At 36.1% G+C, this 26,012-nt stretch overlaps 1 protein-coding gene across 3 annotated transcripts in view; it reads right to left on the minus strand.

Annotated features, from left to right (window-relative positions):
* LOC122026442 (rab3 GTPase-activating protein catalytic subunit-like) overlaps positions 1-25,647 on the minus strand; it is a 65,887-nt gene extending 40,240 nt beyond the window's left edge. For all 3 annotated transcript variants that reach the window (XM_042585185.1, XM_042585186.1, XM_042585184.1), the window contains exons 1-7: positions 25,500-25,647; positions 12,602-12,645; positions 12,374-12,437; positions 4,244-4,358; positions 4,094-4,161; positions 2,447-2,544; positions 1,634-1,805 (exon numbers count right to left, since the gene is read on the minus strand). In XM_042585185.1, the coding sequence (XP_042441119.1) occupies positions 1,634-1,805; positions 2,447-2,544; positions 4,094-4,161; positions 4,244-4,358; positions 12,374-12,437; positions 12,602-12,645; positions 25,500-25,598 (660 nt within the window). In that variant the 5' untranslated portion in view covers positions 25,599-25,647. The remainder of the gene's footprint in view (positions 1-1,633; positions 1,806-2,446; positions 2,545-4,093; positions 4,162-4,243; positions 4,359-12,373; positions 12,438-12,601; positions 12,646-25,499) is intronic.
* Positions 25,648-26,012: the final 365 nt, after the last annotated feature.

Below are 26,012 nucleotides of genomic sequence, written 5' to 3' on the forward strand. Positions count from 1 at the left end.
ATAGTCCACTAACATAGATAAACTTGAATCCTTGCTAAGTATCGAATATGAAATTTTAAAAGGATTTGTGGCGATGCGATCAGCAACAGCTATATCATACTAGTCATTCTTTTCCTCCTTTGGTTTAGCCAAAGGGAACAATTGCAAAAAAGAAATAGAAATGAGAAAAGTACAGGAATGACTTGCAACAAAAGACCATGAAATGTAGCAGACATCAATAGACTAGTTTCCAGCAAGAAGACATCTTCCATCAAAAGGTAAGAGAAAAAAAAATCACAAAAGAATTCCAAATTCAATCATGTAGTAAACAAATAGTTAGGCATACCACACAGCTAATTAGAGGGTTCTGCTTTTTCTTAAGAAAGAACAATGGCAAAATGTAGTAACCACTGAGGGATGTAAGCTCACTTTTTTCTGAGGAAATTCTTTTTGTCACTTTGTTTTGCCAAAGTTTACCTCCACTACAATTCATTGTCTTCATTACCCGTTCATATGATATTGGATTTAGCTGTTTTTTAAATGTCAAGGAGATTCCTAAACTATCATACTACAAAAATGGGCAAAATAATATTTTGAATTTCATCTCCTTCCTGCTCTTTCCTCTTCCACTTCATGAACTTGAACTCCTCTCGTGTCTTCTTCCTCTTCCTTTTGGTGAGCTTCTCTTAAAACTTTCTTCCTCTTCATCTCCATGAAACTACTTCCATCTTTTTTCTCTTCCATTCCCCCACTTTCATCTTCTCCTTAACCTCCATGAACTCTCCATTTTCTTCCTCTTCCTGTCTACGAGCTCCTCTTCCGTCTTTTTCTTTTTTGTTTCATAGGACACCTCTAACTCCGCCCGGTGAATATCTCATCATGGTTAGTCCCAAACCCAAATAAAAATTAAGGAGGAGGGTTACATTAAGTTGTCAACCAATACTAAAACATAGGCAAATATTATGTATGGATCCATCAAACTTCCATGGACATCTTTTCCTCCTTCCTCTTCCTCACATCTTATCCTATGAGAGCTTAGATAGGTCCCCTCGGGACAATCTAGTGGCTAGCACGTGAGGAACTGCTAACTTAAGGTCTGGAGTTTGAATCTCGGCATAGCCGAGGTAGATGTCTCCCTCATGCGTCAGTCACTATTTCAAGGACTATCAGTCACCCATGATTTAGCTCCTCCGTGTTGGCCCTGTGGTAGGTTGACGGGGGTACTGGGGGCGAGTGCAGTTGCCTTTTGCCAACTATGAGAGCTTAGATAACCCTTCATCCACTTCAAGCTCTTGAATTCATGCATGAAACCCTCCCTTGAAGACTCAATGGAATCATATGCTTCATGAACAAAACTCTCCCATCATCAGTGGTGCCACATTGTTGTTTGCAGTGTTGGTCATATCATTGCATATCCTAAAGTTGGTAGAAATCTCCAAGTAAATAGATGAAAGGGGAAAAGACTACAAATTCATAGGGGTATTTTGTTTATGTGAATAAAAGAGGAAACAGATGATTCTCTTAGGTGGTGAGGGATCAGCGTGCCAAGTGACGTGAACATCAATTAAGGAGGCAATGTGAGATTGCATTATCGATGACACAGATGGGTAACCCACAATTAATAAAAAAACAAATTAGAACTGCAGTGACTCACAAATTTTGAGACAAATAACTCATAAAGGCCCTCCAAATGCATGAGCCTTATTGGGACCTGACTGCCAATCCTATCAGAATCAAACCTTCTGGTGAATATAAGGCCTAGATTTTGGATTCCCACATATGCTTTTCGAGAAGGATCATGCACCGGAACAAATGCAGGCCAATTGCTGCATATGAAAACTATAAACTATTAGTAAGACTTGCTTGGTCTTTCCATGGACTAAATGAACATACAAAAGCATCAACCTTCCATAACAGTATGTCTTACCAAGTTTCTTTAAGGTATAGCTCATCCACAGAATTTACAGTAGAATGATTGGATTTCATGTCACTTATAAATTATACGCTGCTGCAGCTATATCAAATTAAACTAATGAACTAGTTATTTGGATATGCACAACAATTTTGTCATTGGATTATGAACTAGTTATTTACCCAGAGTACATAAATTTATCACAATTTGTAATGTTTTTTAATAAACACTAAATCACTAACAGCATAGTTGTCATAAAATGTCTTGAAGAAACAGCAGGAAACATATATAAAATATCTGATGAAAGATATAAAATAAAATGTCCATGTAAATCTTTTGCCAAAAAAACAAGTGCACTATCTGTGCAATACCACCTCTCACATCCTACTTCACTTTTTCCTACAAATATTGTATTTCTGTTATCCTACAATATTATATTTCTCTTACAATTGCAAAATACAGTGTTCAAGGAAGCAGTAAGTACAAAAACAAGGACATACCAAAGAAAAAAAACAAGAGATAGCTGGCAGAAGAAAACTTGATTAGACAACTCACCTGCCACAATTTGTCAACGCAACGGCAACAGAACTTAATAATTTTGTAGATTCAGGTACATCAAGAACTACCCCACTAGCACTTACAGGCGCAACAACCTGGTTGTGAAAGTAAAACATACATTAACAGTTACAAACAAAAAAATTACAGTTGTTAACTAGTTATATTGACACTGAGCACAACAACATCAGAGGTGACTTCTTCTAAAACAATAATAAGAATAATTTTGTCAACCTTCAGTAGTAGATTCATGAGGAACTAGGAGAGCAATGGGTAAAAGAAAGGAAGATTTTTTTGAATCCCCAAATTGGAGATTGGCATATATAACAATTCATCCTTTACATGATGTGGATCCTCTCACATAGTCCTACTTTCAAACACTCTATTGGTATGCCTGAGAATATTTTTAAGACAATTCAAATTTTGTTATTGAGTTAACGCTAAAATTTACTGAAAGCCATGTTGTATATATATAGGCATTCTATGGGAATGGAACACAGAAAATAAAAATGAAGAATGTATAATATCTTCAATTATCTCAAATTTGCCAAAACAAAGAGATACAAGATATCAATTGAAGTTGAAAATGCTAAAATATTAATGTCAAGAACCAATTTGTGAATATGTAAATATATGAGGATGCAAGTGTAAATAGTATTAGTCTGAGTGAACAATTTGATGCTTACCCCATTATTAACATGATATCAACTAAGTAAGATGATTGATGGATAATACTTTAACTAGAGAGGAAAATTTGAATGATACTAGAGAAATACCCTTTAGCATTGTTGCTTCTTAGCACATGAATGGAGATTCAATATTATATGGTCAAGTGCCCACAAACTAAGCAAATGAATACATAAGGAAATGATACCATAATAAAGGAATAGAGAGCAATACAAGGAGAACAAAGGTAGAGAAATAAGAGATATTCTCTATATACAAGAATTCCTACGATTAACAGAGATGTTCCAAGAAATATTCTAGGAGATATAGCAGGAAATAAAATGTTTCAAGTGAAGACATATAATTGCCAAAAGTACAAGAATCTTCCCAGCATATGACAAAAGCTCTCCTCATCTTGCCCTATGGCAAGTAGGAACTTGGAAGTAGTAAATTCTGAATTAAAAGAAAAAAAAAATTAAGAAACTTCAGTTACTCTAATAATCTTATTTGCAAATTCAACAACAAATGGCTCCGCAACATAATGCTTTGTTAACATTAAGTATTGTTTGACCTAATGTTTATGATTCAGCCTGTAATAATGGCATTCTAGAATAACCCAAGTAAGCTGTCCTCTATTTCCAAATGGCTGTCCTTTTATACAGAACCACTGAAGGCTATTATTTGACTGACTGTTTCTGATCTCCACTAAGCAAAGTCATAAGTTTCAACCAATATACATGATGTTTTATTAATGAGGATATGTCAATTTAGAAATATCTTTGACTGGCATACCAGATCTGCATATCATCCATTTTGCACCTAAGGTAGTTTCATGCAGCAAAATAGGGTGTGCCATGTGAACTGTAGCATCACCCCATTCCATTGTTAATGGTCATTGATTAATGCTAGCAGAAAAATGTACTAATTTCATGGATAATCTACCAAGCAAGTTCTAAGCATAAATGGAAGTCAAAAACATACCAGAAAATCAGACACACCAAAAGACAACTGCAAATCATGCAAATTATCATCCCAATCTGCAGCTTTGCCTGTTATAATTTGAATTTAAGGGACAAGAGCAGTCTCATGTACTACGAGAAAAGAAAGAACTATACTTCAATATTCATTTACCATTATTAGAGACACCAAAGTAATGCTCAATGCGGTAAAATTTTGTACTATACTTTATCTCAGATTTGACCTTGAACAAATTTCCCCATGAACCTAATTGTTCTGCACCTTTATCCTGAAAAGAATAAAGTAATCCTTAGATAGGGCACATGTGTCATATGTATTCTATTGGCACATAGCCTAGGTAACACTAATTCCTAACTACAAGTGGAACAAGGAACACCCAGTGTTGTCAATCATACACAAGTTAAGATCCACTCTTGCATCACATTGAAGAACAAATGGTCCCAGATCTAAGATATTAACTTCAAGTGCTGCTTCTATGCCACATTTAAAATTATGATACTATAATGTAAGTAGTTGGATGTACCTGGACATTCATATTTGCATACTGAATATCCCATTTAGAAGTATGGAAGCTTGCCAATACATACCAAAAAAGGTGAACTATAATGCTCTTAGTGTGTTAAACTGCTAATGCGTAATTAACATAGGCATGGCTGAATTGTACAGCTTAAAGATGCAATATTGAACAAAATTAAACAATTCCATTAAAAGTGCATAGGCAGAGTGCTGCAAAGTGCACATCAAAGTATTGCAATTTGACAAAGCCATATAAGAAAACCAAAATTTGAAATTAAAATTATATAAAAAAAAAGGTTAACGGTACTAGAAACAACCAAAATATATAGTAAGATTGTAAGAGTTATAAATTTGGTTAGCGAAACATGTCTTTTAGAAGTGGCATCCCTAAATATTGTTTCTTCAATTAGAGATCGGAGGAGTGAAGGACCTCCCAAGTTATGGCCTTAGATAATAAACAAAAGGAATAAATTCATTGACTAGCAATGAAAAACTATTGGTGTTATCACAGGATTTTAGGAGACTACTAGTTTGGATTCTGATGTTAATTGAATTAGCTTTTTCACAAATCATTGTTTAGATTATTTAAAGATATGGAATAATTATCAAAGATTTCCTTGTGCATTAGTCAATAAATTATAATTATTTTTGAAACAATTATAAAAACATGAGATGCCAACTATGAATAATTCAGAAGAAAAAAATATGTTGTAACTAAAAATTTGGAAGACGTGATGAACTTAGTGTTGGAGCAATCTCAATGGTCCGTAGGACCATGTGTTTTGGTGTTTGGGCAAAGGGTTTAAGTTAGGATTACCCTCGTTATTTGATATGTGTATGTGAGTGTGCAGGTTTGCAGGATACACATGTGACTCAGGTTGACGGCTTCGGGTCCGGTGAAGGATGGAACATCCGAGGGACCGTGGACAAGGCAGCAAGGACAATGGCCGAGGGAAGCGACTTCGAGGCATACGCGAAGGATGGCATTGGGGACAAGCCGCAGGCTTGGATGCATCCGAGGGACGAGAGCCAAAGGAAGTAGGCTTGAAGGCAAAAGGTCAAGGCTGCAAAGAAGGGTCAAATGAGTCGTGAGGGTACGAGTGCATGAGAGATTGTACTCGGAGTAAAATCCTAGTTTTAGGGTTTTACTGTAGCGACACTATAGTAGTTACTGTAGCAGTACTGTAGCGTTATTGTAGCAGTCGACTGGTGCATGGACCAGTCGACCAGAGGCGGATGTACTGGGGGGGCGGCGTCGGTGGTCGCCCCCCCTTGTCGGCGGAGCAGAAAAAAAAAAATCGGGCGTCGGCGGTAAAAAACTCTTCACAGTGACGAGAAGAAATCGCAGTCGCAGGCTCACCGAAGAGACGAACAGTGCATTTTGTTAATTGTAAACCACGTGTCCTTTTATATAGCCACGTGTTCACATTGACGCGTGTTCAAAGGTTTACCTTTTTATATGTGTGAACGCGTTGCTTTTTATATGCGTTCAATATGTGTGAATGCGTTCAAAGGTTTAGGTTTTTTATATGTGTGAACACACTTTCAAAGGTTTATATGTGTGAACACACTTTCAAAAGTTTCCTCGATTTTTTTTGTTTGACACGTTTTCATTCCATATTTATTTTTTATACTTTTATTTATCTCTGCTCGATTTTTGTTTTGTTTCAGCCGCCGCTCACAAAACTTTTACGGCTTTACCTTGTAATCTTGACATCTCGCCCTTTGTTTCTTCTGTCTCTCCAAGCACCGACCAAAGCAGCAAAACGGTAAAGTCCTGCGCCCAAAGGTTATTTTTCCCTCTCTTCCGATTGCTGATCAAAGCGGTAAAGATTCGGCCTTCAACCTTCATCCTTCAAGTAAGTAGATTTTATTTTATTTTATTTTATTTTATTTCTTTAATAATTGTTTGATTATTTTTTGATTGCAATGTATGATACAAGTAATAATTTAAAATTTTAATTGTTTAAATGTTTAGTTGTTTTTTATATTTGATTGTTGGATAATTAAAAATTTAGATTTTGTATATTTAATGATTGGATAATTTGTAATTTAGTTTTTTATAAACTCTGAATATGTAATTAGTTTTTTTATTAGCGGTTAGTTAATTGTAATTTGTGAATATTGATAATTTATGCTAAATTAATTTTATTTTTTTAAAAGAATTGTGTCGATGAATGATGTTAAATAATTTAATTGTGTTATTGTTAAATTGTTCACATTACTTTATGTTGACAATTTTTTCCCATACATTATAATTTGTAGAAAATGTTGAAATATTTTGCAAAGAGGCCTAGGAGTTCAATTGAATCGTCTAGTGTTCCGAATGAAGAGTCTACTCCTGCACCACAACCACCACCACCTCCTCCGCAAATTTTATTTGAAAATATTGAAAATCTGAGTAGTGAAGTAGAAATTGTTGTTGATCCTGGTTTACGAAAATTGATTGAAGAGTATGATGTTGGTGCTAGAGATCGTATTCGAAAAGAATATGTTGCTATGGGCCCTTGTCAACCTCGAGGCCATAATTTTCCAAGAAAAAAAATGGGTAAAGACAATAGATGTTTCAGAGAGGTTTGGTTTAAAGACCGTGATTGGTTGGAGTATAGTGTTTCAAAGATGCAGCCTTTTGTTTGTGGTGTTATCTTTTTAGACCTAGTAATATAGGGTTTGGAGGAGATGATGTGTTTACGAGATCTGGTTTTATTAATTGGAAAAAAGCAATTGAAAATTTTAATGAGCATGTAGGTGGAGTTGGTAGTGCGCACAATGAGGCAAGAATACAGTTTGAGGGTTTCAAGAATCAAAGACAAAGTGTGGAGTATTAATTTTCATCAGGGAAACATGAGCTTGAAGTTGCTTATCGCAAACGCTTGACTTCCATTTTAAAAGTAATTCGATTTTTGTTGTTACAAGGATTGCCTTTTCGGGGACATGATGAGTCTTCGACATCATCCAATAGAGGCAATTTTTTAGAATTGCTCAAATGGTATAGCTCAGAGTGTCCAGAAGTTGCGGCAGTTGTTGGAATGAATGCACCTGGAAATAATCAAATGATTGCCCCAAAAATTCAAAAGCAATTGGTGAATGCTTGTGCAGTTGAGACCACAAATGCTATTCTAGCTGATATTGGAGATAGGTGGTTCACTTTACTACTTGATGAGGCTCGTGACTGTTCAGTGAAAGAGCAAATGGCAGTTGTTATTAGATATGTGAACAAACATGGAGAGGTGATTGAACGATTTATGGCTGTAGTTCATGTTGCAACAACTACAGCTGCTTGTTTGAAGGAGGCAATTGACTCTTTATTTGCTAAATATGGTTTGTCAGTGGCGAGATTGAAGGGTCAAGGATATGATGGTGCTTCAAATATGTCTGGGGAATTTAATGGCTTAAAGTCACTGATAATGAAAGAAAATCCGTATGCATTGTATGTTCATTGTTTTGCTCATCAACTCCAGCTAGTGGTTGTAGCTGTTGCTCAAGCAAATCAATATGTTTGTGATTTCATGTGGATTGTTGGTTCGATTGTAAACACATCTACATCATCTTGCAAAAGGGCCGACAAACTTCGACAACTTGAACATGACAGAAAAGTTAAACTTCTTGAAAGAGGAGAGATTAGTTCTGGTAGAGGACTAAACCAAGAAACTAGTCTAGCTAGACCTGGAGATACACGATGGGGGTCTCATCATTCAACTTTATGTCGTATTGAACAAATGTGGCCATCTGTTATAGAGGTTCTTCAAAATTTGATTGATGATGGTGATCGTTCTTCTAAGGGTTTAAGTAGAACTTTGGTTGAGAGAATGGAGAGGTATGAATTTGTGTTTATTCTACTATTGATGAAACGTATATTGGCAATCACAAATCATTTGTCAACCGTTCTACAAGAGAAAGATCAAAATATTGTGAATGCGATGCGTTTGATCAATAATGTGAAATCCAAATTGCAAAAGTTGAGAGATTCTGGATGGGATATTTTACTTGAGGATGTGAAGAAGTTTTGTAACACTCATTCCATTGAAATAATTAATATGACAGATAACATCAACAGTCGTAGTCGTTTGAAGAGAAATGGAAAAAATGTTAATTTTTATCACTACTTCCATGTTGAAATCTTTTGTGAGGTAACTTCTTAATTCTTTTTTTATTTACCGTCAATTAAATTCTTTTAAACAGTAACATATTTATTAATTTTTACTTTTGTTGTTTGATTTTTAAATTGTAGGTTATCGATATTATTCTACAAGAGATGGATAGTCGTTTCTCTGAAACAACTACAGATTTGTTGATTTATATGTCATGCCTTGATCCTAGGAACTCGTTCTATAGATTTGATGTACAGAAGTTAGTGCGTCTAGCTTATTTTTATGAGGATGATTTTTCTTGGAATGAGCGTATGTTGGTTGAACAAGAGCTTGAAACATATATTGATGACGTTAGATCAGATGAACGATTTGAAGGCATTTCAGATTTGGGAGCTCTTGCAAAGAAAATGATTGAAACAATGAAGAACCGTGTATTTCCTTTGGTTTATCGGATGATTGAGCTAGCCTTACTTCTTCCAGTTGCTACTGCAACCGTTGAAAGAGTGTTTTCGGCAATGAATATTGTCAAAACAGATTTGCGAAATAGGATTGGAGATGAATGGATGAATTATAGTTTGGTAGTCTATATCGAGAAAGATGTTTTTAATACAGTCGACAATGAGCCAATTTTACAACGTTTTCAGAACATGGAATCTCAAAGAATGCAATTGTCACGTATTTGTTAGTAGACTGCTTTAATATTTTAATATTATTGTACGAGTTTCTTTTCATAATATTGTACCTTTTTCTCTTGTATGCAAGTTATTTAAAAAATATTTTTTAATTACATAGAAGTTATTAACCGTTCAAAAAAAAATCGCCGCGCTCAGAACGCGGCCGCCCCTCCATGATTGAATTCCTAGATCCGCCACTGCAGTCGACTGATGCACTGTAACAGAGAGCCATTGAGAGAGTCGTTGGGCTGGCACCAGTCGACTGGTGCATGGACCAGTCGACTGGTAACAGGCAAAACAGGTTGCTGATTTGTTCCAAGCTCTATAAGAAGGAACTTGGTATGGCCGGCCAAGGTGACGAAATTAGACTTGGTTAAGGTCTAATTAGTAGTCTACAAGTGCTCAAGAGTTTCCCTTGTGTCCAAGAGATCTTGGTGAGTTTGTGGTGAGGTTTCTCCACCCACAAGGAGGTTGAGCTAGCCGGAGTTTGCCGGGGACTAATCCACTGACGGATTGAGGGATCGTCCACCTTACGGACACGCCGTGGAGTAGGAGCAAGTTATCTCCGAACCATGTAAACAAACGTGTTAGCGGTTTGCATTTCCATTCTTGTATTTGGTGTTTAGCTTTCTATTTGTGTTCGTTTGTATTCCGCTGCGCTAACATCGTAGGAAGCAAGGATTTGGGGGCACCGTCCATTCAACCCCCCTTCTAGCCGGCCGCAAGATCCTCCAATACTTAGCAATGAAATAGAGCCAAGATAACAATTAGGCAATATATGGTTATAGATAAGCATTCAACTACAAAATAGTTAAGATGATAAGTAGAATAGTAGACAAAAGAAATTATGTCCAACCCATTTTCTTTAGTTATCAGTTTTGCTGAATTTAGTGAAAACTGTCTAAAACCATATATCTATAAATTAATTCAAGTATATAGCTTTCCTATTCAATTCCTCCTTGTGACATTTAAATATCCTATTTGAGCTTCCTATGCCAACTTCAACTATGTTTATATTATGCCCCCAGGGCAATGGTGCAATGATTAGGCCCTTCAACGGATAACCAAGGGATTTAAGGTTCAAATCTCAATTGCGGCGTAGTGTAGGGGATTCAATCCTATGAGAAGCCAGCCTAAAAATGTTAGCCGTCTAGATGGGCTTGTCGAACGGCTGTGAATAGCCTTCACAGCTTATACAGAATTATCAAACAGTTGTGAATAGTTTTCATAGCTTGTATAGAATAAATAGTTATGTCGAATTGTCGAATTGTGACAGTTTGAACAGCTATGAACAGTTATCACTGTGAGCACAAAGTAGGACATCAAGGGATATAGTTAGAAAGATATTAACAATCTTCACAGCTTATACAGAATTGTCGAACAATTGTGAATAGCTTTCACAGCTTGTATAGAATAAATAGTTGTGTCGAATTGTCGAACCGTGACGGTTTGAACCGCTATGAACATTAATCACTGTGAGCACAAAGTAGGAAATCAAGGGATATAGTTAGAAAGATATTAATTTCCTATATACATAATAATTAGTTTCCTATTCGCTATTAGTTTCCTATTCTCTCTTCTATTATAATTTTGTATATAATGTGTGTTCCCATTCTGAATGTAAAATAATTTGGAGAATCAATTCTTTCTACATGGTATCGGAGCATTAATCCTTCATTGATAATTCTCTGCTTCTGCATTTCTTTATCATGGCCAATTCTGCATTTCTGCATTTCCTAGGCGGATTCAACAATGTAGAAATTGAGAAACTTCGAGGATTGTTGAGTTCTCTTGATAAACCGTCTAGCGCGTGCTTTTTGACTCTCTTAGGTATCTCCTCAGTCCCTTTTTATATGAATACCTCAAATAGTTTTTTTGATAACTTATGGATAATAGACTATGGTGCCACAGATCACATAACTCCTAATTCTCAAAACTTTCACACTTAAAACACCAGCCCAAGTAATAGAAAAATTATAATAGCCAATGAAACTTTAGCTACTGTTGCTGGTTTTGGAAATATTCACCTTACCCATAGCCTTATCCTTAAAAACGTCCTCCATGTACCAAAAATGTCTGCCAACCTTGTTTTCGTTCAAAAATTAACTACTAAACTTCAGTGTCATGCCATTTTTTCCCCTTCTTATTGTGTTTTTCAAGATCAAGACTCGGGAAGGAGGATTGGACTTGCTAAGGAACATAGTGGCCTTTACTACCTTGAATCCACTAAGAAGAATAATTTGCCTTTGTCCTTTCACAGTTCTTCCAATAAAGATAACATTTGGTTGTATCACAAACGTCTTGATCATCCCTCTTTTAGAGTTTTAAGGGCTTGTTTCCTCATCTTTTTCAAGGATGGGATGTTTCTGAATCTCATATGCAAATTGGCAAAACATTCTGTGTACCATTTCCTATTAGCAATAAAAAAGTTCTACTCCCTTTCATTTAATTCATAGTGACATATGGGGTCCTTCTAATATTCCCAATGTTTTTGGGACTCGATGGTTTGTCTCCTTAAGGAAATCAAGAGATTTAGTTAGAAAGATATTAATTTCCTATGTACAGAATAATTAATTTCCTATTCGCTATTAGTTTCTTATTCTCTCTTCTATTGTAATTTTGTATATAATGGATATTCTCATTCTGAATATAAAAACGCTTCCTTATACTCTGCTGACCAGTGAGAAACGTCTGTGAGACCAGGCCGATTACCCCAAGATTAATCGATTCGAAGAACTAGATAGTTGGTGCCAACTAAAAAAAAACTATGTTCATATTATATTTCCAAATTAACACTACAGATTTCCTAAAAAGAAACATAGCATGGTGCTAGCGTGACAGCTGTTTCAATAATCAACCTCAAAAATCAAAATTTGTTTTTAACATGTTTTCACATATCTTCCGTGGGTAGTTGGGATTCCTAATATTTCTCTAGATTCCAGGAAGTACTACATCCTACAAAATTGCCAGTAACAAATTATGAAAAAGGTAAAATACCATACCACCAAATTCTTATGGCCATCAAGCATCCATGCACGGCAAATGGCTTCTATTTCAGATATAAACCTTGTTAAAAAGAAAACAGTAAAGATCAATCAATATGGAAATCAAGGAAAAAATCAATCAAAGGAATCAACTCATTATCAAGGTTGGCTAGTGGAAATAAGTTGGCCCTAACCACCATGGAAGGGATCAATGCATGTTTCCATCACACCTACACAAAATGGTACCTTTCCCACGAAGATGCGAGCGTAAAATCATCGAAACCCTCAAGCTGCCAAGAAAAGCATATCACACATGACATGTCATCCAATGGAATATTAAATGATAAACAAAGAAGATTTAGCACAAAGTTAGTTTATTCCAAGCACCATAAAGAATCACATTTTCCAACTCAGTCACACCAGGAGTTAGTCAAATGAATTGGAAATCCAGAACAGTGTCAGGATTGAGAACTTTGCAGTTCACTTTAGTACCTCATGGCTCATGCCATTGATTTGCCAAAAATACACATGAAATTTTGACTAGTACAGTCCAGTATGTCAACCAACAGTTTCAGACTGATAACATTATATGGTCATACTGAACTATACACGTCTTGTACTACTTGGTAGTATGGCATCAATCGATCAATATATCTCTGTAACTGGTGCGCTTTTTTGGGTAGAAATAACAAAGAATATAGTGAAGGATAACAGACAACTTGATAGGAAAAAGATTTCTATATACAATATGTGTAGTCAGATTTTTTTCAGGTGAAAGGAAATATTTCCTCCCAACGAGGTTTCTCTTGTGTGAGGAAAAATATATATACTCCCTGGAAAATGCACAAAGCAAGTGATGATCAATGTACCAAAAGATTGGAAGGCTCGGCTCAAGCAGAGAAATATTGTTAGAAACTTGTGCCATTTCTCCTAGAAAATTGGAGAAAAGAGGGGAGGAAAGTATGATCAACTAGAGGAAACCTCCAATAGCCAAAGGATTTTTATTCATGAGCTTGCTTAGTGCCAAAAGGACTTTCGTACCTCTGTTGTCATGACTTGTCAAATTTTGAACAACACCTCTTCTGCTTTATCACACTGTGGTGAGCTAAAACGACTAAAAAGACCATCTACAACCCTACCCATGATAAAGGTTCATAGCATAACTCAAACAATTCGTACCATCAAATGGCTCCTCCTTCAAGGCTTATAAAAGTTATCTCAACCTTGGAGGCATGCGGCCTGAAATGAAGGAGAAATAACTTTCAACACTCAAAGTCCATATGGTAGCTTCTCCAATAAGGAATTCTATATAATATTTTGCTATAAAGGATCTTCCTACCATCATGTTAAAACTCATCGAGCATAATTGTTTTAACAACCTAACGCAACCCTCCTCCTTTATCCGGGCTTGAGACCGGCCATGACCGGTCGTCATGGGCGGAGAAACTATGGCAAATATTCAATGAATAGATCCATTAAACTATTGTGCTAATGCTAGGTTGTTCCCCGAAAGGAACACGTTGCAGGGTCCAACTGTAACGTCTCGACAAGGACCACTACATCTTCAGAACTCGGGTGTAGTGCTAAATATGCAAGAGTTCGCGTTACAGGTCCGACTGTAATGTCTCAGTAAGGACCGCTACATCTCCATAAGAACTTGGGTGTAGTATTAAATAGACAAGAATTCTCACACCATAGGTTGGATAAGAATAAATATGATAGGAAAACTAATAATCTAAGATTTGGAATATAGAAACTCTCACTGGTAAATCAATGGAGGTAGTAGATATGATGATTAGAAAAAGAATTAGTATGTTGTGTGTACAAGAAACAAAATGGATAGGCGAGAAGACAAAGATGATAGAAAACTCGGATTTTAAGTTATGGTTTGCTTAGAAGCACAGGCGAGCATAACTCGAAGTACTACTAAGCCTTAAGCCTTTCAGTAAGAGTGTGTAAGAGTGTATTGTAACTTCATCCATAAAAAAAAAAAAAAATTCCTGGGTTCAAGTACCCATCGGGTCTAGACTCAGGTTTTCCTCTTGTTTAAACCACATTTCCATTTTTGGTATCAGAGCCTGTTTGATGGAATTTCTTGGCTAAAAACTTTCAGGATATTCTGGTGGAGTAGCTTCAAGAGGTATGGTCTATTTAATAACACATTAGCACATATTTTTCATACTATTTTCTAGATAAATTCAAGTTACGTCCAAGCCCCATATGGAGCCATAGAAGGTCTCAGTAGGATCATAAAAGGGGCAGGAAGCCCGATAATGGGTCTGAAAAAGAATTTTATGGTAAGCTTGAGGGGTAAGGAATTTCTTGAAATTTATTTAGTAAAATATGTCTGAAAGATTTGAGCAATCTATTAAAAATTGGTACCAAAACTCGAGAACTACGAAGCTAGAATATCTTGATCTTGAAACCAAAGAATCTTTAAAGGGTATTTCTAATAATATTGGAGTAATCTACGACAGGCTTTTATTACATTCCAAAGTTTCGATATCTGAATACAGATCTCTGCTTGATATAATAAAACAAAATCAGTTGGAAATCATAAAAATTTCTCAGGAGCAGAAGAAGATCCAGGAAGCTATTCTGCAACTTCAGAAAGAAGTACTGCTACAAAAACCTTTTACAAAAAAGGACGTGAAGGAATTACTCACAGAAATAACTCAGATTAAAGAAGTTGTACAAGAGATCAAAAGGCAAGTCTCATGACCTTTCCCTCCTCATCAAAAACTAAAGACTATGATGATGCTCTAAACAACACAGAAGAGATAAGTTCACCTGCAGCCGGTTTTGTTATAGTGAAAGACGCAACAAATAAAGACATCAACAGGCAAAACAATACTATAATAGACTTGCTTGTTAAAATTAACCTAAAGCTTGACCAGCTATTGCAGAAGCCTATTTCCAATAATACTGAGCAGGTTACAAGCCTTGTTAAGCAGCTGGAAGGGCTAACCTTGGGAAAGACAAGAGCAACAAAGAAGGAACCTTTTTACGTATATCAGGACCCCTTGAAGATATACAAAAAAGAGAAAGAAAAGTTAAATGGCAGCAAGGAATAGACCGGTAATTTCTGAACGATCTATTACTGAAACAACTGAACCTGTAACATCAACACAGGAAGATCAAATACGGAGTTACAGAAGAATGGCAAGACCCCGATATGAAGCACAACGAAGGCTAAGTAACTCAAGGGGAACAAGGACTCTGGAAGGCCAGTTAAACCCAGAAGCAGAACTGGAGTTATCTCAGAGGCAACGAGCCTCGTTGGTACCAGCTGAAACCTTGTATTCAACAAACTGGTCTGAACCAAGACACAGAGTATATCAACACTATTCGGAAACCAGAGTATTAGTTACTGGAGGGCAACAGAATCTTCCCCTAATTAACCAGGAAAGTTATACAAGACTGCGGCAGGAAGGTATGCAATTAATCCACCTTTGATTAGTTATGATTCGAATACATGCCTTACACCGCAGGAATGCTGGAGTAAATGCTCTTGTAGTCCTTCGGGATACAAGATGGAGGGATGACAGGTCTATCATCGGTACCATGGAAGTTGATCTTTCAGGAGGTACGCAATTAATCTATATAGCCCCAAATATGTTAATCAGCATAGAAGATTTCTACCATCATATTGAATTAGCCATCCAAACACATGGTTATGAAGAATGGAATTCTGCGGAATCAAACTTATTAATTACCAGGGGACTTATTGGTAGACTAACTAATACAAGTTATGCTGGTTTTAGATACAATGTACAGAATGTGGCAGATTATTTAGCCAGCACAGGAATACATGCCGTGGCAGCATCTCCCAGAACAATTACTGAGTTACAAGGGATGAGATGGATTTTACAACCACCTGCTAACTCACAAATTAGAAATCCACAAGAGGTAAGAACCTCAACTTTAATGGATGGTTCAATTGCATTAGCATTCCAGGGATATAAAGCAGCCCAAAAATCGGAAGCAAGGAGAATGAGTAATTTTGATACTGAAAGAATTGATAACGAGGGAGAAGAAGAATTCGCTGGGGTATTCATTGATAATGGAAACAGATGGGAAGAATTAGGACAGCCAGATACTAATCCCAGATTGGGTACTCTGGGAGAATCCAGTGGAAGGTATAATTTTTATGTTAATTATGTTGCACCTCCTCCCGCTCCTTTTATTCCTCCTACTAGGCCGTGCTGGGATGATGATGATGATAATAATGAAGAAAAGGATGATGAAGCTGTTTTTCCTAGTATTTGGGAAGATACGCTTTGGGAGGATGATCCATATTTTGACTTGGAAGATTTACCAGTACCACCAGAAGAAGAAGATCTAGAGGAAGATGACGAGGAACGAGAAGCTTATTTTCTTGGGTTAGAAAATTTAGAAAATGATTACCCAATTACTTCTCCTACCTCTGTTTTACAGGAAGAACATCCAAATACTCAGTGGGATGATAATGATGAGGAAGCTGACACTTATTGGCAAAATATTGTGGAACAAGTAGAACAAGTAGAGGGACAATGGGCAGAAGAACAAAATACAGTGAATGGAATTCAGGATCTTTCTATTCAGGAGGATACAACTTCACAGGAAGGTAATGAACCTAATGATTGGTTACCTTATGCAGGTCATAATAATGAAGCAGCTCATATGGGCTCCGACTCTATATTGGAGCAGTTGGAATCAATGGAGTATCCAATATTAAGAAGTATGGTGGAGCAGGCTACTAATGAAAATGTATTGGCAAGCAGTAGCGCTATATCCAGATATAATCCCCCACAAGAACCTTTGATGGGGCAGGTAAATTATCCACCAGCACAGATTAGCAGCAGAATTGACCAAGTGGAGGCACCAGTAATTAATGGCAAATTCAAACCACGGGGATTCAATCACCAGCCATGGACTCTTCCATCGGCACAAACCAATGATGGTGCAATACTAGTTTTACCAGAAGATATTGATCAGTACTCTGAGGTAATTTCTCGTTGGGAATCAATAATGAATACTTAGTGAATCAGAAAACATGGCTAGATAATAGCCAAAAGGTCCAATTTATTGAAAATCTCTTAGGAGAAAATGAGAAAAAGATGTGGATACAATGGCGTATGGCATACGCCACAGAGTATGAAGCTCTGATTCAGATGGCCGGTGAAACGCAGAATATACTCTCTGCAATCAGAAGGTCATTTCTACTAGAGGACCCATATCAGGGTTCAACAGTAGAACAGGACCAGGCCTACATTGATATAGGACGATTAACATGCCACAGTATGAAGGATATATTTCATTATTTGAATGATTATAAAATCTTGGCTGCGAAATCAGGACGTATGTTTATTAGTACTGAACTGTCTGACAAATTATTCAGAAAAATGCCACCTATTATAGGTAATGAAGTTGAAGCAGCATTCAAAGCCAAGTATCCAGCAAATCAGGTTGGTGTAATTCCACGTATACATTTTACTTATCAATACTTGGCAGAAATCTGTAAAAAGGCAGCAATCCAGAAGAGTGTGAAGGATCTAGCTTTCTGCAACAAAATTCCTATACCGGGATACTATAACAAACAAAAGAAGTTTGGGTTGAGAAAAGCTAAAACCTATAAAGGTAAGCCCTATGATTCTCATGTGCGGGATTTTAAGAAAAAGAAAGTTGATCAGCAAAAGAAGTGTAAATGTTTTATTTGTGGAGAACCAGGACACTTTGCCCGTGACTGTAAGAAACAAACCGGCAATATTGCTAGGGCATCAATCTTAGATCAACTAGATTTACCCTCTGACTATGATGTTATTTCTGTTGATCTTAATGAAGCAGATTCAGATGCAATATGTTCATTCTCTGAAGGAGAAGCTGGTCCAAGTTATATTAATTTGGTCCTAGATGATACACCATGGATACAAGATACTATATATATGCTGGGCGCAGAAAACTGTGGATGGCGAAGCCAGGTATTCGTAGGAGAAAAAATGAAAAACTGTCAGCACCAGTGGGAAGAAAATCAAATAATCACTGATAGCAAGTATCTCTGTTGTACATTATGCAAACTGGTAACTACTGATACCATGAGAATACATTGCTTAATTTGTAAAATGATAGTATGCCCAGCATGCGGACCTTTCTATCTCAACAAAACTCTGAAGCTCAAGAAGACTGAAGTTATACCTCCTTATCATAAGGAAGAAAAGGTAATCCAGGAACTTTTGGATTATACAACTTACTTACGAAATATTGTTGACAGGACACCAGTCATTCGACAAGAAAATATACAATTTCTAAAAGTAAGGAGGTTAACTAGTACTGCTAAATTACCTGTTCGGCGCACTATAGGAGCAGCGGGATATGATATATTCTTGGATGAAGAGATTCATGTACTTCCACACCAGCAATGTCTAGCCAAAACAGACATTAGCTTGGAATTCTCTGAAGGGTATTACGCTCGTATTGCACCACGATCAGGTGCGGCTTTTCGACTGAATTACGAAATCAATGCAGGTGTCATTGATTCAGATTTCCGGGGAGAGGTATGCATATTTATTCATAATTTTTCTACCTTTACCTTATCCCTTGCACATGGGAGTTCTATAGCTCAATTGATCTTTGAAAAAATCATGACACCTCTGGTACTAGAGGTAAATGAACTTGAAGAAATAGAACGGGGAATCGGTTCTTTTGGGTCAACTGACAAGCATGATCCTGAATCTAGTCATGACCCTGAACCTAGTTAGGAGTTGGTTTTCTCGGCCTCCAAAAGATCACTAATTAATCGATTATATAATATGGAGGTTATTCTACAAATACCAGGAGTAAGCAATACCAAAATTCAGGCAATTCTGGATACAGGGGCAACAACCTGCTGTATATGTAAAAATGCGATGCCAAAAGAAGCTTTTGAAGAGATTAATTATAAGGTCTTATTCTCTGGTATAAATTCTCAACAAGAGTCTTCGAAAAAGCTGAAGAATGGATACATAACTATTGGTATTCATAAGTTCAGAATCCCCTTTACATATCAGCTGGAAATGAACTTGAAAGATGGTATTCAAATGCTTATCGGGTGTAATTTTATTAAATCCATGGCAGGAGGCCTTAGGATTGAAGGAACTGAGGTAACATTTTACAAAGAGATTACTACAATCAATACATCACCCGAAGTCTTTATTTCTGCTAAAGCCATACCTGAACTGGAATTAAATGAAGATGAATACCTGAATATTTATGAGGAATGTGTACCACAGCACGCTATGATGAATATTGATTTTAAATCTCGATATTTCCCTACATTTCAAAGACTCAAGGAAGCAGGTTATATTGGGGATGATCCACTCAAATACTGGTCAAAAAATAAGGTATTTTGTACCTTAGAAATTATTAATCCTGATTTAACAATACAGGACAAGCCTTTAAAGCATATTACTCCAGCAATGGAGTCATCATTTAAATTTCATATTGATGTTTTACTCAAATTAAAGGTTATTCGTCCTAGCACTAGTAGACATAGAACCATGGCTTTCATTGTTCAATCAGGAACAACTATTGATCCAGTAACAGGACGAGAGAAAAAAGGAAAGGAGTGTCTGGTTTTCAATTATAAGTCCTTAAATCTTTGCCTGGGATTCTCTGCCTGGATCAGTATTCTCTGCCTGGGATTAATCTTATTTTGAAAAAGATCGGTAATAGTAAAATCTTTTCAAAATTTGATTTAAAATCTGGATTTCATCAAGTAATGATGGAAGAAAAGTCAATACCATGGACGGCGTTTTTAGTCCCACAAGGATTATATGAATGGCTTGTAATGTCATTTGGTCTGAAAAATGCACCAGCTATTTTTCAGAGGAAGATGGATGAATGTTTTAGAGGTTGTGAAGACTTTTTAGTGGTCTATATTGATGATATTTTAATTTTTTCTGAAACTGAGGAACAACATTGCACCCATCTGAATAAGCTGATCAATATTTGCCAAAAGGAAGGGTTAATTCTTTCTCCTACAAAGATGAAGGTGGCACAACCTGAGATAGAATTTTTGGGAGTCATTATTGGTAATCGAAAGATCAGGCTACAAGAGCACATTATTAAAAAAATCATTGATTTTGATGAAAAATCCCTAATAACCTTAAAGGGGTTACGGTCTTTCTTAGGGATTCTAAACTATGACAGATCACACATCCCAAACTTAAGCAAGATCCTTGGGCCACTTTACTCAAAAACATCACCACATGGAGATAGACGATTCAAAGCTGCAGATTGGAAAATAATAAGAGAGATTAAGTCCCTTGTACAAACTCTTCCCGATCTTGAATTACCCCCTGAACATGCTTATATAATTATTGAAACAGATGGAAGCATGGAGGGATGGGGAGGGGTTTGTAAGTGGAAAATGGCGAAATATGATTCTCGAAGGACAGAAAAGGTATGCGCTTATTCTAGTGGTAAATTTGTCGTAATCAAATCCACTATTGATGCAGAGATACACGCATGCATGGAGGCTCTGTCTGCTATGAAGATCCACTATCTAGACAAGAAAGAGATAACTTTGAGGACTGATTGCCACGCTATTATCAAATTCTTCAATAAATCAGCAAGCAATAAGCCCTCGCGTGTCAGATGGATAGCCTTCACTGATTATATTACAGGAACCGGGGTCAATATTGAATTTGAACATATTGAAGGAGCCAATAATGAATTGGCGGATGTCTTATCAAGAATAGTTCATCACGTTGCAGACAAAGTGACTTTACCAAAGCACCAACTTCAATTATTGAGTCAAGATGCTAATGACAGCACTAAAGATATTCTGGGAAGGACAATCAAAACCCTGTTTTCAAAAGCTTTACTGGTTGATAAAGGGAATTGAGCCTCGGGGAGCCGTTCCTTTTAAAAGATGGAATCTTTATAATAGAGTCTATCATGTCTGTAATGGAGTCTGTCTTGTAAAAAGGTTTGTAATGGCCGACAAAGGCCAATAATGGGGCAAAAAGATAGAAAAGATGATTAAGAGATAAGATTCGAAGGCAACTTTGATCTTATCCCTTAGATTCATTTCTTCTATAAATAGCACCCTCGTTTGCTTAGAAGCACAGGCGAGCATAACTCGAAGTCCTACTAAGCCTTAAGCCTTTCAGTAAGAGTGTGTAAGAGTGTTTTATAACTTCATCCATAAAAAAAAAAAAATTCCTGGGTTCAAGTACCCATCGGGTCTAGACTCAGGTTTTCCTCTTGTTTAAACCACGTTAAACAAGAGGAAAACCTGAGTCTAGACGTGGTTTAAACAAGAGGAAAACCTAAGTCTAGACGTGGTTTAGGGTTTGTTAAAGTAAACATTCATCCATCAAAAGTCTTCACAACCTCTAAAACATTCATCCATCAAGTAAAGCAAGAAATGGAGTGGGTATTATTGTAAATAGTTTGTTAAAGGATGAAGTTGTAGGAATAGTTAGAAAAGGGGATGGAATTATAACCCTTAAGATAATAGTAGCGAGAGAAACTATGAACATAATTAGCGTATATGCACCACAAATAAGATTAAATGAAGCTACCAAATCAAGATTTTAGAAGGATTTACATGAAATATTATAAAATATTCCACCAAATGAAATAATTTTAATGGGAGGTGATTGAAATGGGCATGTCGGAGTGAAAAATGAGGAATATGAGAGGGTACATGGGAGTTATGAGTTTGGAACGAGAAATGAGGAGGAGAAAACTATATTAGATTTTGCGATAGCATATGATCTTATGTTAGCTAATACATTTTTTAAGAAAAGAAAAGAACACTTAGTCACATTCAAAAGTGGGAATAATAAATCGCAAATTGACTTTCTTATGGTTAGGAAGAAGGATGGAAAGATTTGTAAAGTTTGCAAAGTCATCCCTGAAAAAAGCTTAACTACCCAACATAAGTTAGTAGTGTTGAATATACGCCTCAAACATAATATCAATAGAAAGAAAATATATATGATTCTTAGAATTAAGTGATGAAAGTCAAAGGATAGAAAGCAAAATATATTTAAGGAGAAGGTAGAAGTACAAGTATTAGGTGAAATATACGATGACTCTAATACAACATGGGACAAGATGGTATCAAAGTTGAAAATAGTAGTTAAGAGTGTACTCGGTGAGTTAAAACGGCATGCACCATTAAGTAAGGAATCTTAGTAGTGGAATGAGAAAGTACAAGAGAAAGTGAAGGAAAAACGATTAGCTTATAAGGAATTATATATTTATAAGAACGAGGAAAACTTAAAAAATATACAATAGCCAAGAAAGAAGCTAAGAAAATAATGAGTGAAGCAAAAAATAAAACTTTTGAACGATTATATCAAAAATTGAATACAAACGAAGGGGAAAGAGATATTTATAGAATAGCTAAAGTGAGAGAAAGGAAAACAAAAGATCTTAGCCAAATAAAATGTATTAAAGATGAAAGTAATAGGTATTAGTAAACGATGGAGAAATAAAAGAGCAGTGGAAGAGATATTTTCATCAACTTTTTAATGAAGGTTTAGGTGACCAACTTAACTTAGGTAATTTAAGTAGGTCAAATGAGCATAGAAATTTTAATTTTTATCGTAGAATTCAGATTTTAGAAGTAAAACAAACTTTAAATAAGATGCACAATGAAAAAGCCGTTGGACCAGATGATATTCCGATAGAGGTATAGAAGTGCCTAGGGAAACAAGGTTTTGAATGACTTACAAAATTATTTAACATGATATTTAAAATGAAAACAATGTGTCTGATCAATGGAGAATAAGTACTCTAATTCCCTTATATAAAAACAAGGGAGACGTACAAAATTGTGCAAACTATAGGGGTATTAAACTAATGAGTCATACTATGAAACTTTGGAAAAAGTAATAGAAAAAAGATTAAGGAAGGAGACCACAGTGACTGAAAATCAATTTGGGTTCATGCTGGAAGGTCGACAACAGAAGCTATACATCTTCTTAGACAATTAATTAAAAATTATCGGGAGCAAAAATAAGATCTACACATGGTATTCATTGACTTAGAAAAAGCTTATGATAGAGTCCCAAGAGAAATTATATAGAGAATTCAAGAAAAGAGAAGTGTTAGCGTAACATATATTGACCTAATTAAGGATATGTACGAGGATGTAACGACAAGAGTAAAGACTTTAGGCGGAGTAACTGAAGTATTTCCAATAAAGATAGGGTTACATCAAAGATCAGTTCTAAGTCCCTATCTTTTTACACTAATTATGGGTGAACTCACTGCGCACATTCAAGACACAGTACCGTGGTGCATGTTATTAGCAAATGATATTATTTTGATAGATGAAACACGTAAAGGAGTAAATGCTAAACTAGAATCTTAGCGAGAAACACTAGAAGGGAAAGGTTTTAAGCTTAGTAGATTAAAAACAGAATATATAAAATTTAAGTTTAACAATATTAGAAGCAATGAGACTATTGTTAAGATAGGCGAGGATGAGTTGCCCGGAACCGAGAGATTTAAATATTTAGGATCATTTTTGCAAAACGATGGAGGGATTGAGAGAGATGTCTTACATAGAATACAAGCAGGATGGGTGAAATGGAGAGGAGCATCGAGTGTTTTGTATGACCGTAAAGTACCTCTTAAACTTAAAGGTAAGTTATATAAAACCGCAATTAGACCTGCTAGGTTATATGGAGCTGAATGTTGGGCTATGACTCGAGCACATGAGCAGAAGATGAGAGTTGCAGAGATGAGAATGTTAAGGTGGATGTGTGGGCATACGAGGATGGACAAAATAAGAAATGAGAGCATTAGAGAGAAAGTCGGAGTTACATCTATTGAAGAAAAACTTCAAGAGACACGTTTAAGATGGTATGGACATGTACTTAGACGACCAATAAATGCTCCAGTTAGGCAATGTGAAACTATGATAAACATGCATATCAAACGAGGAAAAGGAAGACCAAAAAAGACTTGGTTAGCCACAATAAAACACGAGAAAATTTATTTATATATAGATGATAATATCGTAGGAAATAGAGCTCAACGGCGTAAAAGGATTCATACAGCCGACCCCATCTAGTGGGAAAAAGTTTGGTTGTTGTTGTTGTATAATTGTTTTAACAATATCTTGTTTTGTTCTTCAAATAAAAATAAATAAATAAATAAATACGGCAATTCTAAAGGACGTTTGCCTAAAAAAAATTGCAACTTTATTAGGGAGATTATAACCTAAGGTGTTGACGTCTCTGATGCTAGTAAAGTATATGGGAGGGGCTATGGAACGGCAATGATAATCATTGGGGATGCTAGCAGTGGAGTAATTTGTGTAAGAAAGATTTGGCATAAGAGGCATATCGCATAGGGGGATGGTGGTGGTGGTGGTGGTGGTGAAGAGGATGATTTGTGATTTAAGGATAATTGGTGGTCTTGAGGGACAGTAGCTCCAATACCAAGTTGATAGGAACTAGAAAATCAGAGAAAAAAGGGAAGGAAAAGGATGATCACTTTAAGATATCAAACCCCAATAGCTAAAGGCTTTTTATTTATAAATCTTGTTTGATGCCAAAAGACTACATGATGTTAACCTATAGTCATCTAAGAAATGCCTTATAGCAATAAAATAACTAACCTACAGATAAATTAAGGAATAACTTGTTCTTAAGAATAAAGGTTGTCGTGATGAAATAACTTATTCTAAGTGAATAGAGGAAGATAATTCTAAATTGACGTATTAATTTGAATAAAATCTCCTTTTAGGGCAGTAACAAATATGCTTTCACGGCCCAGGACCAAGTTCCAGGCCCCTGAACAGATCATTCCCCACGAATCAACGCCATTCTTCACAAACTCACAAGCAGATTGTCACGACACAGGTCATCAAGCAAACCAAATCAGCAGAAAAGGCCTCATTCTTAATACAACACCCTTACCATCTAGAGATTGAATTATTCACACAAAAAATGAAGTCTTTTTGGTAGAATTAAGTTACCTGCATCAGAAACCAAAGGAAAACAGAATGCTCAACCAAATAAAAGGAGGACTAAAACAGAATCCTAATGAAATACAACAAATCAATAGAACGGTCGAGCCAGAATAAAGGAGTTGAAGCAAGTTTATTGAGATCGCGGGACCTAACGTAAATGGTAGAAATAGGAGATGAAAAGAAAGATACCTCTTCAGTAAGTTCTTCTTCCTCTTCGTTCTCCTCCTCCTCCTCCTCCTCCTCCTCTTCGACTACTCTTTTCTGCTTCGCATTGCTTGGAGACGCCATGGGCGAAGGCTTACGTCCGACGACTACGAGCTGCAAAAACAGAATGGGCAGGAACAAAAACGGAGACGGCTATAGCTGTTATAAAAGGCAAGCCCTTCTCAATCAGGCGGATCGGGTCGGCTATTGTGGATCATGCTAATTATGTGCCCGTTCTCCAAAATATAATACGTATAAATTTTATATCATTTAAATTTATTTAATAAAGTAATTAAATTATTATTTAAATTTATTTGAATATGATTCAAATTTAATTTTAATTTAATTTATTTAAATATTATCAAATATTTAATTTAGATTTATTTAATTAATTAATTAAATTGATATAATAAACATTTTTTTTCATTTATGTGTGCTTGTGCCCTTCTTTATTCATCGTTCCATAAATACATTGAGCTCCAAAGAATGAGCGTCCTC

This window comes from Zingiber officinale, chromosome 10A, assembly GCF_018446385.1.
Source record: "Zingiber officinale cultivar Zhangliang chromosome 10A, Zo_v1.1, whole genome shotgun sequence".
Classification (NCBI taxonomy): domain Eukaryota; kingdom Viridiplantae; phylum Streptophyta; class Magnoliopsida; order Zingiberales; family Zingiberaceae; genus Zingiber; species Zingiber officinale.